The sequence below is a fragment of the Pezoporus occidentalis genome, unplaced genomic scaffold, assembly GCF_034315485.1.
Source record: "Pezoporus occidentalis ecotype Australia unplaced genomic scaffold, CSIRO_AGI_Poc_V1 ctg21, whole genome shotgun sequence".
NCBI classification, from domain to species: domain Eukaryota; kingdom Metazoa; phylum Chordata; class Aves; order Psittaciformes; family Psittacidae; genus Pezoporus; species Pezoporus occidentalis.
This window is the reverse complement of record NW_026913964.1, coordinates 3,618,838-3,636,577: the sequence shown is the minus strand read 5'-3', so window position 1 is coordinate 3,636,577 and position 17,740 is coordinate 3,618,838. Positions and strand designations below refer to the sequence as shown.

Genomic DNA, 17,740 nt, shown 5'->3' with positions numbered 1-17,740 from the left:
ACTTGCAAATCAAGACTACTCCAAATAGGGGCCAGTTATGCACTGTTTCTGGATAGGATGATATCCTCAGCATAATAGTCCATAGAGAAGAAAAACTTCGTATGACTTCATAATTTATAATGGAAACTGAAGCAGAAGATACTTAGCCTTGAAAAATCCTGAGAAAAGTTGGGTTTTTTTCAAATGCTGACAGAAATTGACTGGTGAAGAATACTTTCAGTGTAGAAACACAGTAGTAGAGCAGAATGCAGGGAGCTGTTGGTACACTGAGAGCAAGATCATTTTCCACACAACTTATAAACAGGTTATAAACATGAGAAACTCTAAAGTGTGGAAGAGAGTTTGCAGTAAAATAAGATCCTCTAGGTATAACCCAGTATCTCTAAGTCAAGGTCGCTAAGTTAGACATGCTCATTGTTTCTAGATAGGAATCAAGGAAGTTGGGGGGAAAAAATTACATAAAAGAGCAGTATTTAATGACTTGAGTCTTAAGATTTGTCATTTTAACTCCACAGTGATAAGCAACAAAGCTGTCAATATCTTATCACTGGTCCTAAGGATGCAACAGATTTTAAAATCTATGATTCAAGCTTGTTCCTGGAAGGAGGGTAGTTTTCAGTGGCTTCTATTTGTGCTAAAGCCCCGCTAGACAAGAATGTTCAAAATGCCTCGATGCACACTGGGTCCTGCATCTCCATTATAAAAATGAAAAAATAAAATCCTGGCCAGAAATGTCCAATGTTAGTGGTTTGACTTGTCACTGGATCTTCATCTCTTGCTTCTTTTTATTGTCTGCTACTGCCATTTCTCCCAAATATGGGCTTCTTTTGGTGGTTCTCTTGGAACTTGAGCATTCTTAAGTGAACTAAGAAACTCTTAATGAGGAGAAAGATCTTAAAATATGTTTGTATATATTCCTTCAAAGATCTGAATTTTGACATTTCCTAGTCTGTTGTAGTAGAAAAGTGAATTGCAAGAAGTGAGAGCAATCTGATCTGGTAGAAGTGCTGCCTCTGAAAAAAGAAGAGGTTAAAATTATGAAAATAAAATTAGAATAAGCCTTTGCAGAGAGTGTGCTATAGAGGAATATCTGCCGCATTTTGTGTTGCAGAACTAATGGTAGAGATCAGTTCTGTTACCTGAGGTATTTATCATTTGTATGTCTTACCATTTTACACACAAAAAATTCTAAAAAAATTGATTATGTTAAACTAGCAATGTAGTCAGTTATAAAGCTGGTGAGATATCTGCATTACTGGGCCCAAATACTGCAGTAATAAGATGCAACAGACTTTCTTAGACTTGTTGTATTAATGCAAGGAAAAGCTCTATTCCTAAATGCATTCTTCTGCCTCACTTCTTTGGAACTGGTGATAAAACTGAACAGGAGAAACAGAAGATAAAAAACAATGATAGATTCACTTTTGTAACAGAAAATAAGACCATTTTCTCACTGTTCTAAAATGGTGTAATGGCATTTATTTAAGTTGCTTAATAATACCAGCTAAGGGATCTGTCCCTAAAATTCCAGCTTAGAAGTAGATTTGTAGAATCATAGAATAGTTTGGGTTGGAAGGAACCTTTAAAGGCCATTTAGTCCACAACTCCCAACAATAAGCAGGGACATCTACAACTATATCAGATTACGGAAAGTCCTTTCCAACCTGACCGTGAATGTTTCCAAGGATGAGGCATCTACCACCTCTCCAGGCAACCAATTCCACTGTTTGAGCACCCTATTGTAAATAATTTCTTCCTTCTATCTAGTCTAAATCTACTCTTAGTTTAAAACCATTACTCCTCATCCTATTGCAGCTGGCTCTACTAAAAATTTTGTCACCATCTTTCTTATAAGCCCGTTAAGTACTGAAAGGCCCCAGTAAGGTCTTCTTGAAGTCTTCTCTTCTCTGGGCTGAATGACCCCAGCTCCCAGCCTTTCCTCGTAGGAGAGCTGTTCCATCCCTCTAATCATTTTTGTGACCCTCCTCTGGACCTGCTCCAAGTCCAAATCTTTCCTGTACTGAGGACTCTAGAGCTGGATATTGTACTCCAGGTGGAATCCCACCAGAGCAGAATAGGGGGGCAGAATCACCTCCCTCAAATGCTGTCCACACTCCTTTGGATGCACCCCAGGGGATGGTTAGCTTTCTGGGCTACAGGCACACACTGCCGGCTTAAGTCCAATCTTTCATCCACCAGTACCCTCAAGTCCTTCTGTCAGGGCTGCTCTCAGTCCCTTCATTCCCCAGCGTGTATTGCTGCCAGGGGTTACCCTAACCCAGGTGCAGGGTCTTGCACTTGGCCTTGTTGAATCTCATGAGGTTCACATGGGCCCACGACTCAAGCTTGTCCAGGTCCCTCTGGATGGAATCCGATCCTTCAGGCATGTCAGCTGCGCCACTCAGCTTGATGTCATCTGCAGACTTGTTGAGGGTGCCCTTGATCCCGCTGTCCATGTCACTGATGAAGATATTGAACATTATTGGTCACAGTATGGACCTCCGAGGGACACCATTTGTCACCAGTCTCCATATGGACATTGAGCCGTTAACCACTACCATCTGGATGCAAGCATACAATCAGTTCCTCATCCACTGCATATCAAATCCATCTCTCTAATTGAGAGAGAAGGATATTGTGGGGGATCATATCAAAGGCCTTGCAGGAATCCAGATAGAAAACATCTTTAGCTCTTCCCTTGTTCACTGATATAGTGAGCCTGTCATAGAAGGACACTAAATTGGTCAGGCAAGACTTGCGCTTGGTGAAGCCATTCCGGCTGTCTGAAATCACTTGCCTGTCCTTCTTGTACCTTTGCATCACTTCCAGGAGGATCTGTTCTGTGAGCTTCCCAGGCATAGAGGTAGGCTGAAAGGTCACTAATTCCCGGGGTCCTCCTATCTACCCTTTTTAAAAATGTGTGCAATATTTGCCCTTTTCCAGTCACCAGGGACCTCACCTGACTGCCATGACTTTTTCATATATCGAGCTTGGCTTGGCAGCTGTATCGGCCAATTTCCTCAGGACTCTGGGATGCATCTTTTCAGGTCCCATGGACGTATGCATGTACAGATTCCTTAGGTGGTCACAAACCTGGCATTCTCTTACAGAGGGAGGGACTTTGCTCCCCCGGTCCCTGTCTTGCAGTCCATCCACTCAAGAAGTGGGGGAAGAGAGGCTGCCAGTGAAGACTGAGGCAAAATGGTTTTGAGTACCTCAACCTTCTCATCTGTTGTTACCAGTTTGCCAGTTGTGTTCATCATAGGTGTAAACTTTCCTAGCTGGTCTTCCAATACATTATGTGAAGGAAAAACAAACAAACAAACAAACAAGGATCAAATTCTTATTTTCCTGTTTGGAATGCATTTTAAACCAAGTGTGGCTTTGGATGGTGACTTCTAGCGCTTTTGCCTGTGCTCCCTCCAGAGAGGCCTGCAGCTTTTGCGGCACAAACCTTACATCAGGAATTTTTGTAGACGCAATAAAGTCTTCAGTACATAAAATGAAGAGTATTTATTCACTGCATGACATTTCTTACAAGAGATTTTCTCACTGCATGACATTTCTTCAGAGGGACTCAGTCATTGCTAATAAGTGGTTTTCTGTTCAGAATCTTGTCCCCTAGTTAGAGAATGGTAAGTCTGCCTCCCTTCATGACACAGTAGAGATCATTGTTGGTCATTGTTGGGTTTGAAACAGAGGCTTAAGAAGAAAAACATTACTTTTGTGCTATTTCTGCAGTAGTATGTCTGATTCATAGGTTTATCAGGAGAAATATATGTTCTATGCTACTTCGGTTAGAATATGATCTTATATATTTGCTAGGTGTCTGTAACTGAAATTAGGAGAACATGCCATTAACCACTGCTTTCACTGAGAATGAGAAGGTATGCAGACTAAGAGTGGGGTATTCCTGTGGTTTTTATGTGAGGTTTTAGGTAAGTTTTGAATACAGTATAATTGTTACTATTAGTTCCGTCTCTCTTCTTTTTAAGATTCCAGATTCCATCATCTCTCGTGGTGTTCAGGTGCTCCCACGTGATACAGCCTCCCTTAGTACTACTCCTTCAGAATCTCCTCGTGCCCAGGCCACCTCTCGTCTCTCCACTGCATCCTGCCCAACACCAAAAGTAAGTACATTGGTGCCTTTGCAAGGTCTGTGCTCAGGTACATAATCTATCAGATTAATGTATTGCCTCTGATGAACAAGTTTGGTTTGCATGCAAGTGTTGTATTACTCTAAGTAACAGACAAATGCAAGACAGTATAGTTCATTCTGTGTATACTGTTGCACAGTTTAATGTGTGGGTCCACCAACACGTTATGGATACTGGAGTTTCGTGCTATCTCATGCAATATCAATCATGAATATGAAATTGTTAACACCCTGAATGTCTTTAATATCCCCAGGAACATAGATAATCCTGCCACCAAGTAGCAACATTAAACAAGTAGTATTTTATCAACAAAATGTGTATGCAAATTTCTAGCCTGGGCTGGGGCAGTTCTGTGCCTCACTTTATTATATGGTTTAAGACACTTTCAAGCCAACTGGTTTTGCACAAATCTAGATACTTGCTGCCTGACATTTGGGAACGAAAATCTAAATTGAATAGAAAGTTTTAATGCCAACCTTATGGGATTATTATTCAGTTCTTACTGATTACGCTATACTATTTAATCATTGAGGTGAACTCTATTATATTCTCTTTCTATCAAACTTTAATTAGGATACATCAAAAACTAAGTTAATTGACCAGTGGCAAGGCCCGAGATGTTTACTTTCAGAAGGATTCCTTTCAGCAGAAGAAAACTCTGTCTGAATTCACTTTGTGTGTTCATGTCACAAAGATCTTTCTGTGGCACCAGATGCTGACATACTAATAGACCCACAGCAGATGGCAAACAATAACATTCTTGCTCATCTAATTCATGATGCTTGAAGATTATTCTGCTTGCTAAGGTGATTGCCAGCATCTGCTAGGTCTTCTTTCCTGCTGTCTCCTTCTTTTCTGTCAGCAAACAATATTTATTTGCAATCACACATAGAAATGTTTTGGTTTAGCCTGTGGAATTGTTTTATGCAGTACTCACCTTCACTGTAATAGAATAAGAATTATTCTGATGGACAGCATACTTAAACTTCATTATATAGTCTACCTTTCTTAAGAAGATACTCAGTGAATTCTATCTGCAAGTGGCTTCTTCATTTTTTGCAAAGAATTTGTCACTTGTCTGATGGCTTAAAAATAAAACTCAGAGCTTACTACATTAGAACACTCAGAAGAGCTATATGAAACAGAGAAACTGCACTGAGTTTTATGCCTATTGACAAAGCAAGTGTCCAAAGAAAACTAAAGGAGACCAGTAACAAGCATAAAAAAGAGGCAGCATTGCTAATACTTCTAGATGTAGCCTATATACTTTCAGGAAGGTTATCACAGTGGGAAGGAGTAAAGCTTATCTGTTGTGAAGCAGAACGCACTCCTCTAGACTATCTTCCAAGATTCAGAAATTACAGAAGGAAACTACAAGAACTTTGAAACACATTAAAAATCTGAAAGTCTTCTTTGGGAAATTAGTTGAGATGGGCTGTTATCATAATTGGATCATGCTCTGGTATTTCATGTTATGCCCTGTTTTCCATATATTACTGAAAAAAACAGGTTTTGTTCAAAATGTGTGAGGTCACACTACTTTTATAAGAGGAAGTGCCATGCAACATCTGGCTAGTCTAGCTTTTCTGTGCTGTCTTTCGAAAGTGGGTGGTACAAGCTGATGTGAGGAAAGATCTGGGAAAGCCCAGTTGGAAAATAAACATGAAGTGTGATCTCATGGGTTTTACGCAAAAGTATAAGCTTCTTTGCCACTTAGAGAGCTCTTAGTTAATTTTACTTACTACTTGAAAAAATCCAAACTACTTATCATATTTTTCTTCAGTCCTTTTCAGTACCCACAAGTTCTCAAACATCAGAAGAAATATGGTTCATTCATATTCTTTAAGATTGTCAGTATGTCTAAATGCCTTCACTTACTGTGTTTTCGCTTCTGGACCCTGGCTTTCGAATAATGCAATATGATTTAAATTTGCACCAGGTATCTTGATCCACACAGTAGTGAGATTAAAGACAAATTGTATTGTGCTGTCCTGTTGATGTTCCAAAGTGGTATTTTTTTCCTTCTTTAGTCTGCAAGCGTGCATCTTTTCATTATTATTTGCTGGTTCAGGAACCCATTTCAGGACTCCAAAACACCTGACATAAAACAAAGGAGAGAAATTCTCAGGGGAAAAAAATAAAAAACCCAAAACCGAACAACAGTTCAGTTTTCTTTGATTTTACACAGTTTGTAGTGATGGTCTAGCTGTAGAGCCAGTAGCACTATATTTGTCAATTATATATTCCAATTTATTTTTTGTACCGTTTTCTTGTATTTTTTGTCCTAAACGTGCATAAACCCTTACATCTCTCTTGCTGAATTTGCTGAATAGCAGAAAGTTGAGTGTGTCTCAGAAAAAGAAAAATCAAGCTTCTGCAATGCCAGGAGCACCTCTATTGAATCAATGTTAAGTAGCAGGTTACTAATGCAGGTGGTATTGGAGAGAAGTTATGGAAGAGTGTATTACTAATACTCGTGATTGATCCGTTAGGAGAAGTCTTTACCTTTTTATAATTATATTTTGGAAAACCTACTGTTGCATATATATATACACACAGATCATGGAAGCAAAACATTTAATTTTAATTTGCTTTCCTTGTATCTTCCATGTTTTCTGAAAATCTCTGTTTCTGACAAAACAGTAAATGATAAATATTGAGTTTGAACCTGTGTATTTCAATCAGTCCTCAAAAGTTTAATTTCCTGATAAAAGAAGTAATTATATTTTTCACTGTAGCCTCTTGGGAGGTCAACTCAAGAAAAATTTCCATTGGGACTACTCCGTCTGTCATTAGGTACATCCCTAAACTAAGCAAACTTACTTTTATTAGCTTTTAATGTAGAGCACCTTCCTGATTCTCTAAATTGTGTTTGAGTTTCAAGCAAAATCCACTGTGGCTCAAAGGTCATTTAAACCGTATTTATAGTAGGTGGATTCACATACAGAGGCAGTCTAAGTTTTACTCAGGGGAAAACTGCACTAACAGTCTTCCCTTTTTCAGTAATTCAACCATGAAGTTGATAGTGATTTTGACAGATATTTTTATCTTCTACAATATAGTTTTGGTCTTTTGAAAGTTCTACTGCTTTCTCAACAAGGTTAGATGAATTTGTGAATACTCACATGACAAAAGTTTAGAATGACACAGTGTGGCTTGCAAGTTTTTCTTGTCATTTGCAGTAGCTGCTCAGATTCTAAGATCTTACTATATTTTTGTATAGGTTTGTGGTCAGCATTTTCATTAAGTTAAATGCAATGTTCTTTTCAGATACAAAAGTAATATAATACCTAATACAAAATACCTTTTAGAATATGGAGAAATTTTTTAATGGTTGCATTAATGTTGACTCTTGGGACCTTTTTTAAACTTACAGTATATAATTTTTAGATCTATGACTTCAGGTAACTTAAAAGAATATATCCAGAGCAAATGACTGAGTCATTCCTTCAAACTTCTAATTTTGTTCAACTCTTAGCGAGATGATATTAGTATAAAAGAAAATTACAGTTTTCAAATTGAAGTCTTCACTTCTCCCATATATAAATGACATAATCAATATTTAATTTTTGGCAATGTTGTGTGTCAGAGTCAAATGAAGCAGAGATAGAAGACCAAAGGCAGGTTTTAAATTATCATCAGGAATACCTTTCAGTGACAGGAGGTGTTCAAACTATTTCACTTTGCAAGATCATCAGTCTCATTGATGTTCAGTTCTTCCACTCAATGTGCAGAGTTTCTTTCAATATTATCTTTAATCATGAGGGATCCTGAGGAACTTGGTACAGTACTTTTAAGATGAAAATGGGTTAAAACTTAAACAGGGGAAGTTTAAGTTGGATATAAGGAGGAAATTCTTTCCTGTCAGGGTGGTGAGGCACTGGAATGGGTTGCCCAGGGAGGTTGTGAATGCTCCATCCCTGGCAGTGTTCAAGACCAGGTTGGTCGAGGCCTTGGGTGTTATGGTTTAGTGTGAGGTGTCCCTGCCCATGGCAGGGGGGTTGGAATTTGATGATCTTAAGGTCCTTTCCAACCCTAACTATTCTATGAGAGTGTTTTTTTTTTCTTTTTCCATCTTGCTGCTTCATTCCCAACAGTCCTTATATTCTGCTTAAGAAAAAGGCTCTCTTTACTTTCTGGTTATCTGTCCTTTCCCTAACTATTCATATTTTAGTTACACTGAATCACCCAAAACTGTCGATGGTGGCAAATTACATCCTTACCTGTTTGTAGTTGTGATAGATAGCTTTTAATTCCTACATAAGAAAGGTATATAGGCTCAATCTTACAGCTAAATTCAGAAAGCAAAGCTACTTTTCAGGAGTTTCTGGATTCTAGCAAAAGAGTCATCTACCCGCTGCTTCATCCACATCTTTATAGCATAGTATATTCAGTTAGTTGATCACTTTCTGTAACTTTCTATAGCTGTTTCCTGTTAAGAACTGTTATCTTAAAATTTGTAAGTCGATATTCACCTAATGACCTAATATTCCTAATGTCAAAAGTATGTTATACATAATTTTTGTAAACATTTCAGTTGCAGAGAAATTTTGAAATGAAAAGGCTTAGGAAAATATATTCAACTTTTTTTTAAAAAAAAGAGGCTGATGAGAATTATTTCTGTGGCAGAAAATGTTTTGTCTCAATCATCTCTTATGCTTGCTATCCATGAAAAATGATGCTCTGAACACCTTCTGTCATAAACTGTAGCTTTAATGTTGAATGTGCACATTGGTGAAAGTTTTTCACAGTCAAATAAGTTACAAATTAATACTAAACCTAATTATGATTTATGTCTTCAGTCTAGTGTTGTGACTTTTAGTATACAGCTACTCTGTGAAGTAATGCCATTAACAGATGAGCAGGTAGAGTTGGGAATATGCATTTGTATCCATTATTGTTACAAATATTTCAGTAGAAATATTCAGTATTTTTCAGTAAACAAAAGGTCAGGTTGCTTACCAGAAACTCTTCATTAATAGTAAGATACTGCTCAGGACATGATATGGCAAGCGGTAGTTTTATCCATAGGGTAGGTATTTTGTGTACATTGAGTGTGTTAAATTTTGTATTTGTTATCTTGATTCCTAGTATTTCTTCTAAGGTGGGCATCAAGGTGAAAACAATATGGCAAATATATGAATGTATTTTAAAGTTTGTATGCATGCACTCAATTCCCAAGTAAAGGTTTGTTATTTATGAAGTTTGTATATGCTGTGGTTTTTTCTACCTGGGAACTTGCTTGAGTGCTTTGGCACTAGCAAGTGCTTTGACACAGCTGTATAGCTGTGATAGGGTTGAGAAGCATGGAAAAGTACAAAGGATGTTCTAAATTGTTAGGATGATCTAGCTAGGTGAAATCACAACCCGAGCACTGCAAGGGTTCCTTGCTTTTTCCTGTAAAACAGGAAGCTCTTTATAGATAGAAGCTTAATTAGATATGTTAAACTGCTAAAAAATTCCAATATTGTGATTATTTCTGGGTTTTTTATTTCCTCTTAAGTTTTTTTTCAGTGCAAATTCCAGGATTACAAAAAATATATTTAGTGAAAAGCAATGCTGAGAGAATGTATATTGGAGTAGAAAGCAGCCAGTGTTGCCTTAAGATGAGGAATCCTGCTTACTAACATGTTAACCTTCTGAATCCTCCCATGTTCTCCCCAGTACAGTGCAGCAGTGCCTTTCAAATCAATTAATAATTATGATCCTAGAATATTTTCTACATAATTATTGCCTTTTTCCTCATTGTTTAAAGTGTACTGTCCTGGCAAAACATGTGGATGATTGTGTTCCTACTAAGTCTTATTTTTAGTTTATGTTTTGGTTAAAAATCCCAATTGTTCTTAGCTGGAAACACTAGATGTCACAGCTTCAAAAGTGAGACATTGTACTAAGAAAGAAGCAACTTGATATGCCTGGGATAGTAAAAGAAACCACCCGATACTTCAAAACTAATAAGAGGAAAGTCTACTAAAATCCTTTCTAAAATAGAAGATTCACTGAAAAATACAACGGTATGGTTTTAGGGGGGTTTGTTAGTATCAAGATAGGCCTATCAACAAGTCTCTGGAGAAGCAGAATAAAGACTTGAGTTATCAAGTTTAAGGTGAACATGGAATTTCAGTGGAGGTACTTATTGGACTTAGTTTTATTTATTGAATATCTGTTTTTCAAGTAGAACCATATTCCTTGGTAAATGGAGTCTGTATTAAATACATAGCAGTGCTAAAATCCAGTTCCTTTCCTTTTCTCATGCCCAAGAACTGTTAAGAGCAGGGCTGAAGAAGGATGTTAGAGTAATTGGGAGTTGACTACCAATCCAAAGCATCCAGAACAATTCTTGAATTTGTAGAATGAGCTACTTTTCAGACCTGTTATGTACTGAATCATGAAGTTCTAATATGCAAAATTTCTCCACATTTCTCTGTTTTAGTAACCAATTTGTATTTTGTTAAGCTATGGAATTCCATTCTTTTTGTGAGTCCAGTGAAACTTTCAGACATGTCAGAAATAAGCTTCTTAGTCTTTACCTGAAAATATAGATATTTTTAAATTGTAACTATTCTGCATGTGTATCCATCCAGAAGAGAATGGTCTTTCAGTACAGACATCATGGCTGACACATGCATTGCATGAGTTCTGATCTCTATGCATATGCTGCATCAGCTTGTCAGCTTTTTTCCTCCTTGATTTTTTTTTTTTCCAATTAGCTTTGGGAGCAAGAGTTTTGTTGTTACTGTGCTTTCTTCCAAAGTGAAGTGTTGGGGTTTTTTTTAATTCTGATAACTTCGGTTTGTCATTACCTTTAAGAAAAGGACATGATGTGTGTCTCCTTCACACATTAGTTTCATTATCCACACCTTTTCAGTTCCCGTTCAAGATAAATCTGTGGTTTGAATTCTGATGTATCACAAGATGAGAGATTTGGAGTTTGTTTCTTTGTTTGTTTGTTTGGGTTTTGAAAGACAGCAATGTCTTTCATCCAGATTTTTCATCTATAAATTTCTCTGAATGCACCTCCACAGAAACAGTTACTATTTCAGTTTCCAGTATATCTAGTTCTGGTCTTGTCACCAATGCTTGGTGAGTTTGTTGGTGCCTAGTAATCCTGCCTAGTCTAATGAGATCTTGCTGGAATTGGTCCCTTGGAGCAAAATTGACCTTCCATCTCCATTCATCATCTTTTCCTTGGGCATATTAGTTCTTCTTACCTGTGCTAACTGATTTATTTTTGTTTCTTTATGAAATATGGTTTTAAGAGTAAAACTATGCACCTATGTGCTGAATCTTCAAATAGCTATATGTTCTCTTTGTAGAACTTTGTTTTCCCACTGCTCTTCTTTTTTGGCATCTCAGTCCCTGATAATCTGTAATTTCAGCCATTCATACATTAACCTGATCTTAACAGTTCAGGTATGGGCAGGCTTGCTTCTGTTCTTCCACTGACTATTGATGTAATATATAATACACATTGCTTGCTGCTGTGTTCCTTTTTTTTATATAAAAGGAACAGAAATTGTTCTTGCAAAGACAGACAGTGATCCTTTTCTAGTTGTTTCTTTCTTGTCATGGTAAATAATTTAGTGAGGGTGTAACAAAGATCAATGCCAGATATTATAGGAGAGGTAGGTGATATTATTTTAAAACAAAATGGATGTCAGTCACATTTTCATATCTTTTATATTCAAGAGCACAAAAGATACATGCATTCAGTAGAGTCCACCATTCAGGCATCCATATATATGTGTACCCATGTGGTCTGGTCAGGATTGTTTGAATTGATGTGTAGGAGGATGTGGGGCACAAGCTATCCTCCACAACTTTTGTAGCTGTCTTCGTACACTGATATCCATGAAGTCAGTGTTGGAAATGCCCTTTATGCTCTTTAGAGGTTGACATTTAAGGGGATATTTGTCTCTCCATCAGGTTCCACCTCTTGAATATTTAGTATTCACTTGCTGTCCCGTGTTCTTACCTAAACCTGCTTTTTACTGTTCCAGCAACATCTCTCCATGGCTCAACTCGTTGTCTTGGTGTGTACATTGTTTTAGGTTGCCTTGTTTTACTGATTGGGTATCTTCAATGAAGTGTTGCATGAAGTGCTGTGAACTAAATGAACTACTAATCTGTATGCCAACAACATATTTAGCTTATATCCCTTCTGCTATGCTGTCTGGTGCTTCCACATTCATACATTTCCATTTTTGCTCTAACACTTTTAATATATGTTAGTTATTCAATGAGTTTTCTTATGCAGAAATCTGTATTAACTTACTATCAAAACAAGCTACTTGCAGGTTACATCCTGATATCATACCATGCTTCTACAGATTTGCAATATAGTAATAATATTCCATTTCATGCGCACATGCAACCCAAAGTTCTGTAAAAAGTGGTGGTACTATAGCATCAGCAGTTATGCGTTCACAGGAGCCAAAACATAGATTTAGACCAGGAAAGCTCTTTCAGGGCACGCATGTTCCTGTGGTTCATGAATGTATCATCTGCAGTAAAAGTTCACTGGTTCCATCTACCTGATGCAATATGTGAGAAAGAAGCAAGAACCTAAAGCACAGACATTGCTTTTCCGATGGATGATGTAAATATGGAATTGCCTTCAAGTTGTGTGTTCTTTAGTGACTGTACTAGTAGTCCGTGACATCTAATTTCATTTTTGAACCTCTTGGTTCTCTGAATCTCATCTCCTATTTTGGGCAATACCCAGTACAATTCAGTGTTGTAGTATGTAGTGCAAGCTGAGTGCAAACTAACCAAGTTGCCCTTGTGCCACTGTTGGCCCTTTAACTTAAAAAACAGTCTTTTCTTGGTCATGTATTCCCTCCTCAGACTTATAAAGCAGATGCATAAAAACTTTCAGGTTTCATTTTCATGAATTAACTAAGTCAAACTTCTTCATTTCCATCCTTCAAACATCTTCATTTTCATCCTTTAAACAAAAAAATTATACCAAAAACAAAAAACCCAACCTTCATTTGTTACAGATTTTGCCTTCTTTGGAGCGATCAAATCTGCTTATGTGAGATTTATGAAATTATGTTGTGCTTGTACAATGGATTTATAATCTATCTTTTTTCCAACTGTTAAGTCCTTGCCCATGTAGCAAAGATGCTTCTCAGTTCAGAATTTTGTGTAAAATTTCACTCTATTTCTTTTACAGCAGTCTTCAATGTTATCGAATACCTGCTGATGAGATTACTTTAATATTCTCTAATGATGATGCCTCCCATATTTATCTGAGAACACTCCTAACTTTTGTGTAAAAATCATTATTGAAAATACTAGATAAGGTCAGTTTCTACATCACTCATTTGCAAAGTATATTCATAACTTCTCTTCCATCCATTCCCATTTCAGCAGTTACCTTCCAACTAGCAACTTCATTGCCCTCCCAACAATTCTATTTTTACTTCTATATAGTCCTGTCCTACATTTCATCTCTTTATAAGCGCAATTGCTTCATCAAAACTAAAAGAGCTTTATACTAATTCTCATTGATTACCATGCCTTTGTTCCTATACTGTGTATTATCATCCCAAATCAAAATTCAGGCAAGGTATTATTTTTCATTACCAATCTTACCACTGATATCTTTGTAACCTCATGTGATAACACTTCTACCTTTTCTTATTATGTTTATATGTTTAAGGGATCTTTTACTCTTTGTTTTAAATGGCTTTCACTCTATTTTGTACTTAACAGTTTCTAGCTTAGACAAAATAGTATCTTTAGGCTTCATGTATTCCATGCTGTCAGTCCAGACCTAGTAGCAATCTTGGCATAGTTTTTTGCTCTTCTCCATTCAAAAAAACCAAAGTTAAAGTATTTCAAGAGATTATTTTTGCTGTCTCTGTCAGTGTCTTCTGTTAGAATGGTATTTTTGCAAAAAAGGTTCATGAAAGTTGATCATTTGTCTCCTTTGGTAGATAAAGCTGTTGCTGATACAGAAAGTATATTTTTCAGTCTTAATTGAATTGAGTACGTGTTCACTTTGGATTTACTAATTTTTAGTATCCATACTAAAAATTATTCTTATTTGAGAGCAAATCTATGTATTCAAGCAATTGGGCTATTTCATTATAATATAAAAATGCAAAGTTGTTCTTGGTCTGATGTGATAAAAACCCAACTATCCAAGAAGTTAGTAGTTAATCTAAAAAACAGATTGAGTCTGATTGCAAGGCTCCAGGCCACTTACTCTAGAGTATGTTTGTGTTGTCTCCTTGTTTTGCATGGATCTTACAAGTTAACCTTCTACAGGACATGGGAGATGTAGAACTTATCTCAGTTTTGAGTTTTTTTCATAATAACTCTTTTATATCAAGGTCTTGTTTCTGGTATCATTTTTTTCCCAAGCAGATAGGCTTTCTGTTTTACAAAATCTAGATCTCAAAATCATGTTACCCTTGCATTAATAGGTCAGCAGAATGACATGTTAAATGTGAATACGGTCATTCATCTGTTTGTCTTTCCAAAACAGAAAAGACAGGGCATTGTCTTTTAGGACTTACACTGAGCAATTATCATCAGATTTTGAGAGTTTCATTCATTAAGTAGATTCTTACATCATATAGATTATCCACTTTTTTGAACTGTAGCTGTTTTTAGCAAGTATTACCCCATACAGTTTTGGGAAAAGGTACAAGAGGCTTTCTTCTTGACATTCTTCTGCCAAGATCTCATGCATTATTTCCTGGCTGGAAGACGAGAACATTGATACTACTTAGGATGTGGTCTAATGTTTTTACCAGTTGGTGTGCATAACCCTCATTCTCTGCTTCTCTATTCCTCAGGATGATTTAAATAAAAAATAAAAACATCTGTGTGTATGTGTCTACGCATAATCTTTTATCACAGCTAATCCTATGTATTGTGCAGCCATGGCAGAGAAATATGTGCACTATGTCAGTGCTGCTTTACTTGCTCTTCTGTTGTGGTTCCACTCTGTCTATTCTGAGTGCAATAAATGACAGCTTAAAGTACTCATATGAGCAGTAGTCATTAAGCAATGAGATGAGGTAAGCCCCATAGCAAATTTATCTAGAAAGGCTGGAAGACATTAGTGTAATACCTAACATACCAAGTCTGTTCCATTAAATAGTCCTTCTAAATTCTAACAGTCACTAAGCAGCAAACAAACAGTACTAGGAAATGAGAAGGCAAAGTTGATGGAAAAGGTAATAGATTTCAGAATCAAAAGAACAGTTGTCACAATAAACAGCCATTCTAAATTTGATAATACAGTTCATGCTGTTAAATTCAACTTCATCTGCTCATACCGCTACCTACCTCCTTTCTCACAGCGTATGTTAGGAGCCCTTAATTTTGTAATTCATGGAAGAGGTCAATGCTTATCCAACTCTGCATTCTGTATCTGCAAGGAGAACTTAGTATGTGCCAACTGCATTGCCTGTGGTTGAGAAAATTCTTATTTAGTTGTGCCACTTTTTGTTTAACAAAATATTGATCATAGGTTGTTCTCTCTGTTTCAATATTCTGCCTGCAACACGAGCAGGGAGGAGGCACTGTAATGCTCCAGGGAGTTGTCCCATTTTGAGCAGCAGCAATCTACTTAACTAGTTTTGCTTGTTCCTAAGAGAGATTGTGTAAGTATTTAATTTTTTTCTACATTTCTGCCGTGTAAAAGTATTCAACTGTTGCAGCACAAATCATGACGAAATTCTGATGACATGTTTCAATGTGAGTTCAAAATTATGTGCCCATGAAGATATTATGCCGTTCACAGATGCCTCAAGATTAGGTGTTACAGTATGTTCAAATGATTAATAGCAATGACAACAATCCAAATGAGTCCCGATATAAATTATACTCAAAATTTTTCTTAAATGTCTGAAATTAATTGCCTCTATTTTTCTGACCAATTTAGCTCCATTTTAAAAGCAAAATACATATTGTCTCTTTAAAAGGAGCACTTATGAATAGGATAGAATTTGATTTCTTAAATTATGCTTCAACAGTATAGTTGTTTTTGAAAGAAAGTGGTTATCTATTTCTGATTACTTTCTCAGTAGCAGTGCATATTCTTGGACAAGAATTTCTGTAGGCATTTGTCGGTATTTACATTTACTGAAACCTGCATATATTTCAGTAAAGAGTTTTTTATTTAAACCAGCAACAGTGGTGACTGCAGGAATGTATTGATGGGAAAAGTCTGTGACAAATTAGGGATCCTTAAGGTGAGAAATTCAAAGTGCTTACATTTGGAACATAATGCTCTCCAGTAACTGTGTTGGAAACTGAGCCTCCCACTTGAATGACCTACAGGAGATTTATGGAAATCATCCCATAAGAAACAGTAACAAGTTTTGCAAAATTTCAAACGAGCTGTTGGCAATCTCAAATTTGCACCATTCATTACGGTTTATTTATTAAGACTACTTTTTTTTCTTTTAAAAATTGTTTTTCAAAATGCAAGGAATGCCTTTGAGGAAAGAGTTCTTTGTGTGTCGGCATAGTGGTTCTTCACAGCGCTTTCTTTGCTTTATTAAGTTCCCAGGCAACCTCCTGGGACAATGGTTTCATTCAAAAGCTGGGTCAGTGTGGACAAAGGTTGACCTTTGTCGCTTCCCAGATTATTCTTAGTATCTAGCTTCTTAAAGGTCATATTGTTTAAAGCTTCTGCAAAGTGAATTGAATCCCAGATCTTTCCACCTTATCTTCATCTTCTGAGGTTATCATCTCACTGATTAATTGTGAGTTTCCTATAGCTTTAATGGATACACCCTTTCCCAGTATCCTTACCACCCCTTCCGCTTCTTTTTCACAGTTGAACTCTTCAGGATGCATAGATGTGAGGAAATACATGTGACAAGAAGCTCTATGCAGATTTTTCAAACAGCCCTGCCTAGTCAAAAGGATGAAGTGCAGGATATTACAGATATTTGAGAACAAACCTCAAATGCACCTGTCCTCAAAAGAGGTTTACTCTTCTCTTTAAAGTCCCACTGGACCAGAAAGTTGGGATTGTCCTTGTTACACTGAGTCCCAGTACAAACATCTCTCCCTTAATTTTGTTGCTAAAAGTGGCCAAAGACAGCAAATGTCTTACTGGCTTGCTTTATAACCTACGTGTCCTACCATCAGATCACTTCTCAGTGCCTTCATTGATGCAGCAGCTTTCACCATGACCACCAAGGTATATTTGAAAGGAGCTAGCTGAGCATCTAAAACTGTTTAAAGGACACTGACCTCCACTGGAGTATGGATAGCCCTGTATACACTGCAGCTTTTAGAACTTTAGTTCAGCTTAGGACAACAAATCAAGTGAGCAGCACATTCAGAAGTGAATTGGCAGTTTGGGAAAGGCACCACCTAGGACTTCCCATGTTTTTATATTTTCCTTAAATATAAAATCCTTCCCTGCTTGCCAAGATAGATTTTTGATATACATGATGGGGTTTTGGTTTTTTAAAAGCTCTACTATGAGGATATGAGGAAATTCTGCTTTTCTTTGTGGGGAAAGCCAGAGAATCAGTGGGGCTGCAGGCACAGCTGGGGAGCAAAATGTGCCAGCAGCCAGTGAAAAAATGTTCAAAGTGGGGCTT

The 17,740-nt window shown here is 37.0% G+C and overlaps 1 protein-coding gene across 25 annotated transcripts in view; it reads left to right on the top strand.

The window, feature by feature from the left end:
- Positions 1–17,740, top strand: part of GPHN (gephyrin) — a 299,961-nt gene that overhangs the window by 201,936 nt on the left and 80,285 nt on the right. For all 25 annotated transcript variants that reach the window (XM_062619268.1, XM_062619286.1, XM_062619282.1 and 22 more), the window contains one exon: positions 3,996–4,130. In XM_062619268.1, the coding sequence (XP_062475252.1) occupies positions 3,996–4,130 (135 nt within the window). The remainder of the gene's footprint in view (positions 1–3,995; positions 4,131–17,740) is intronic.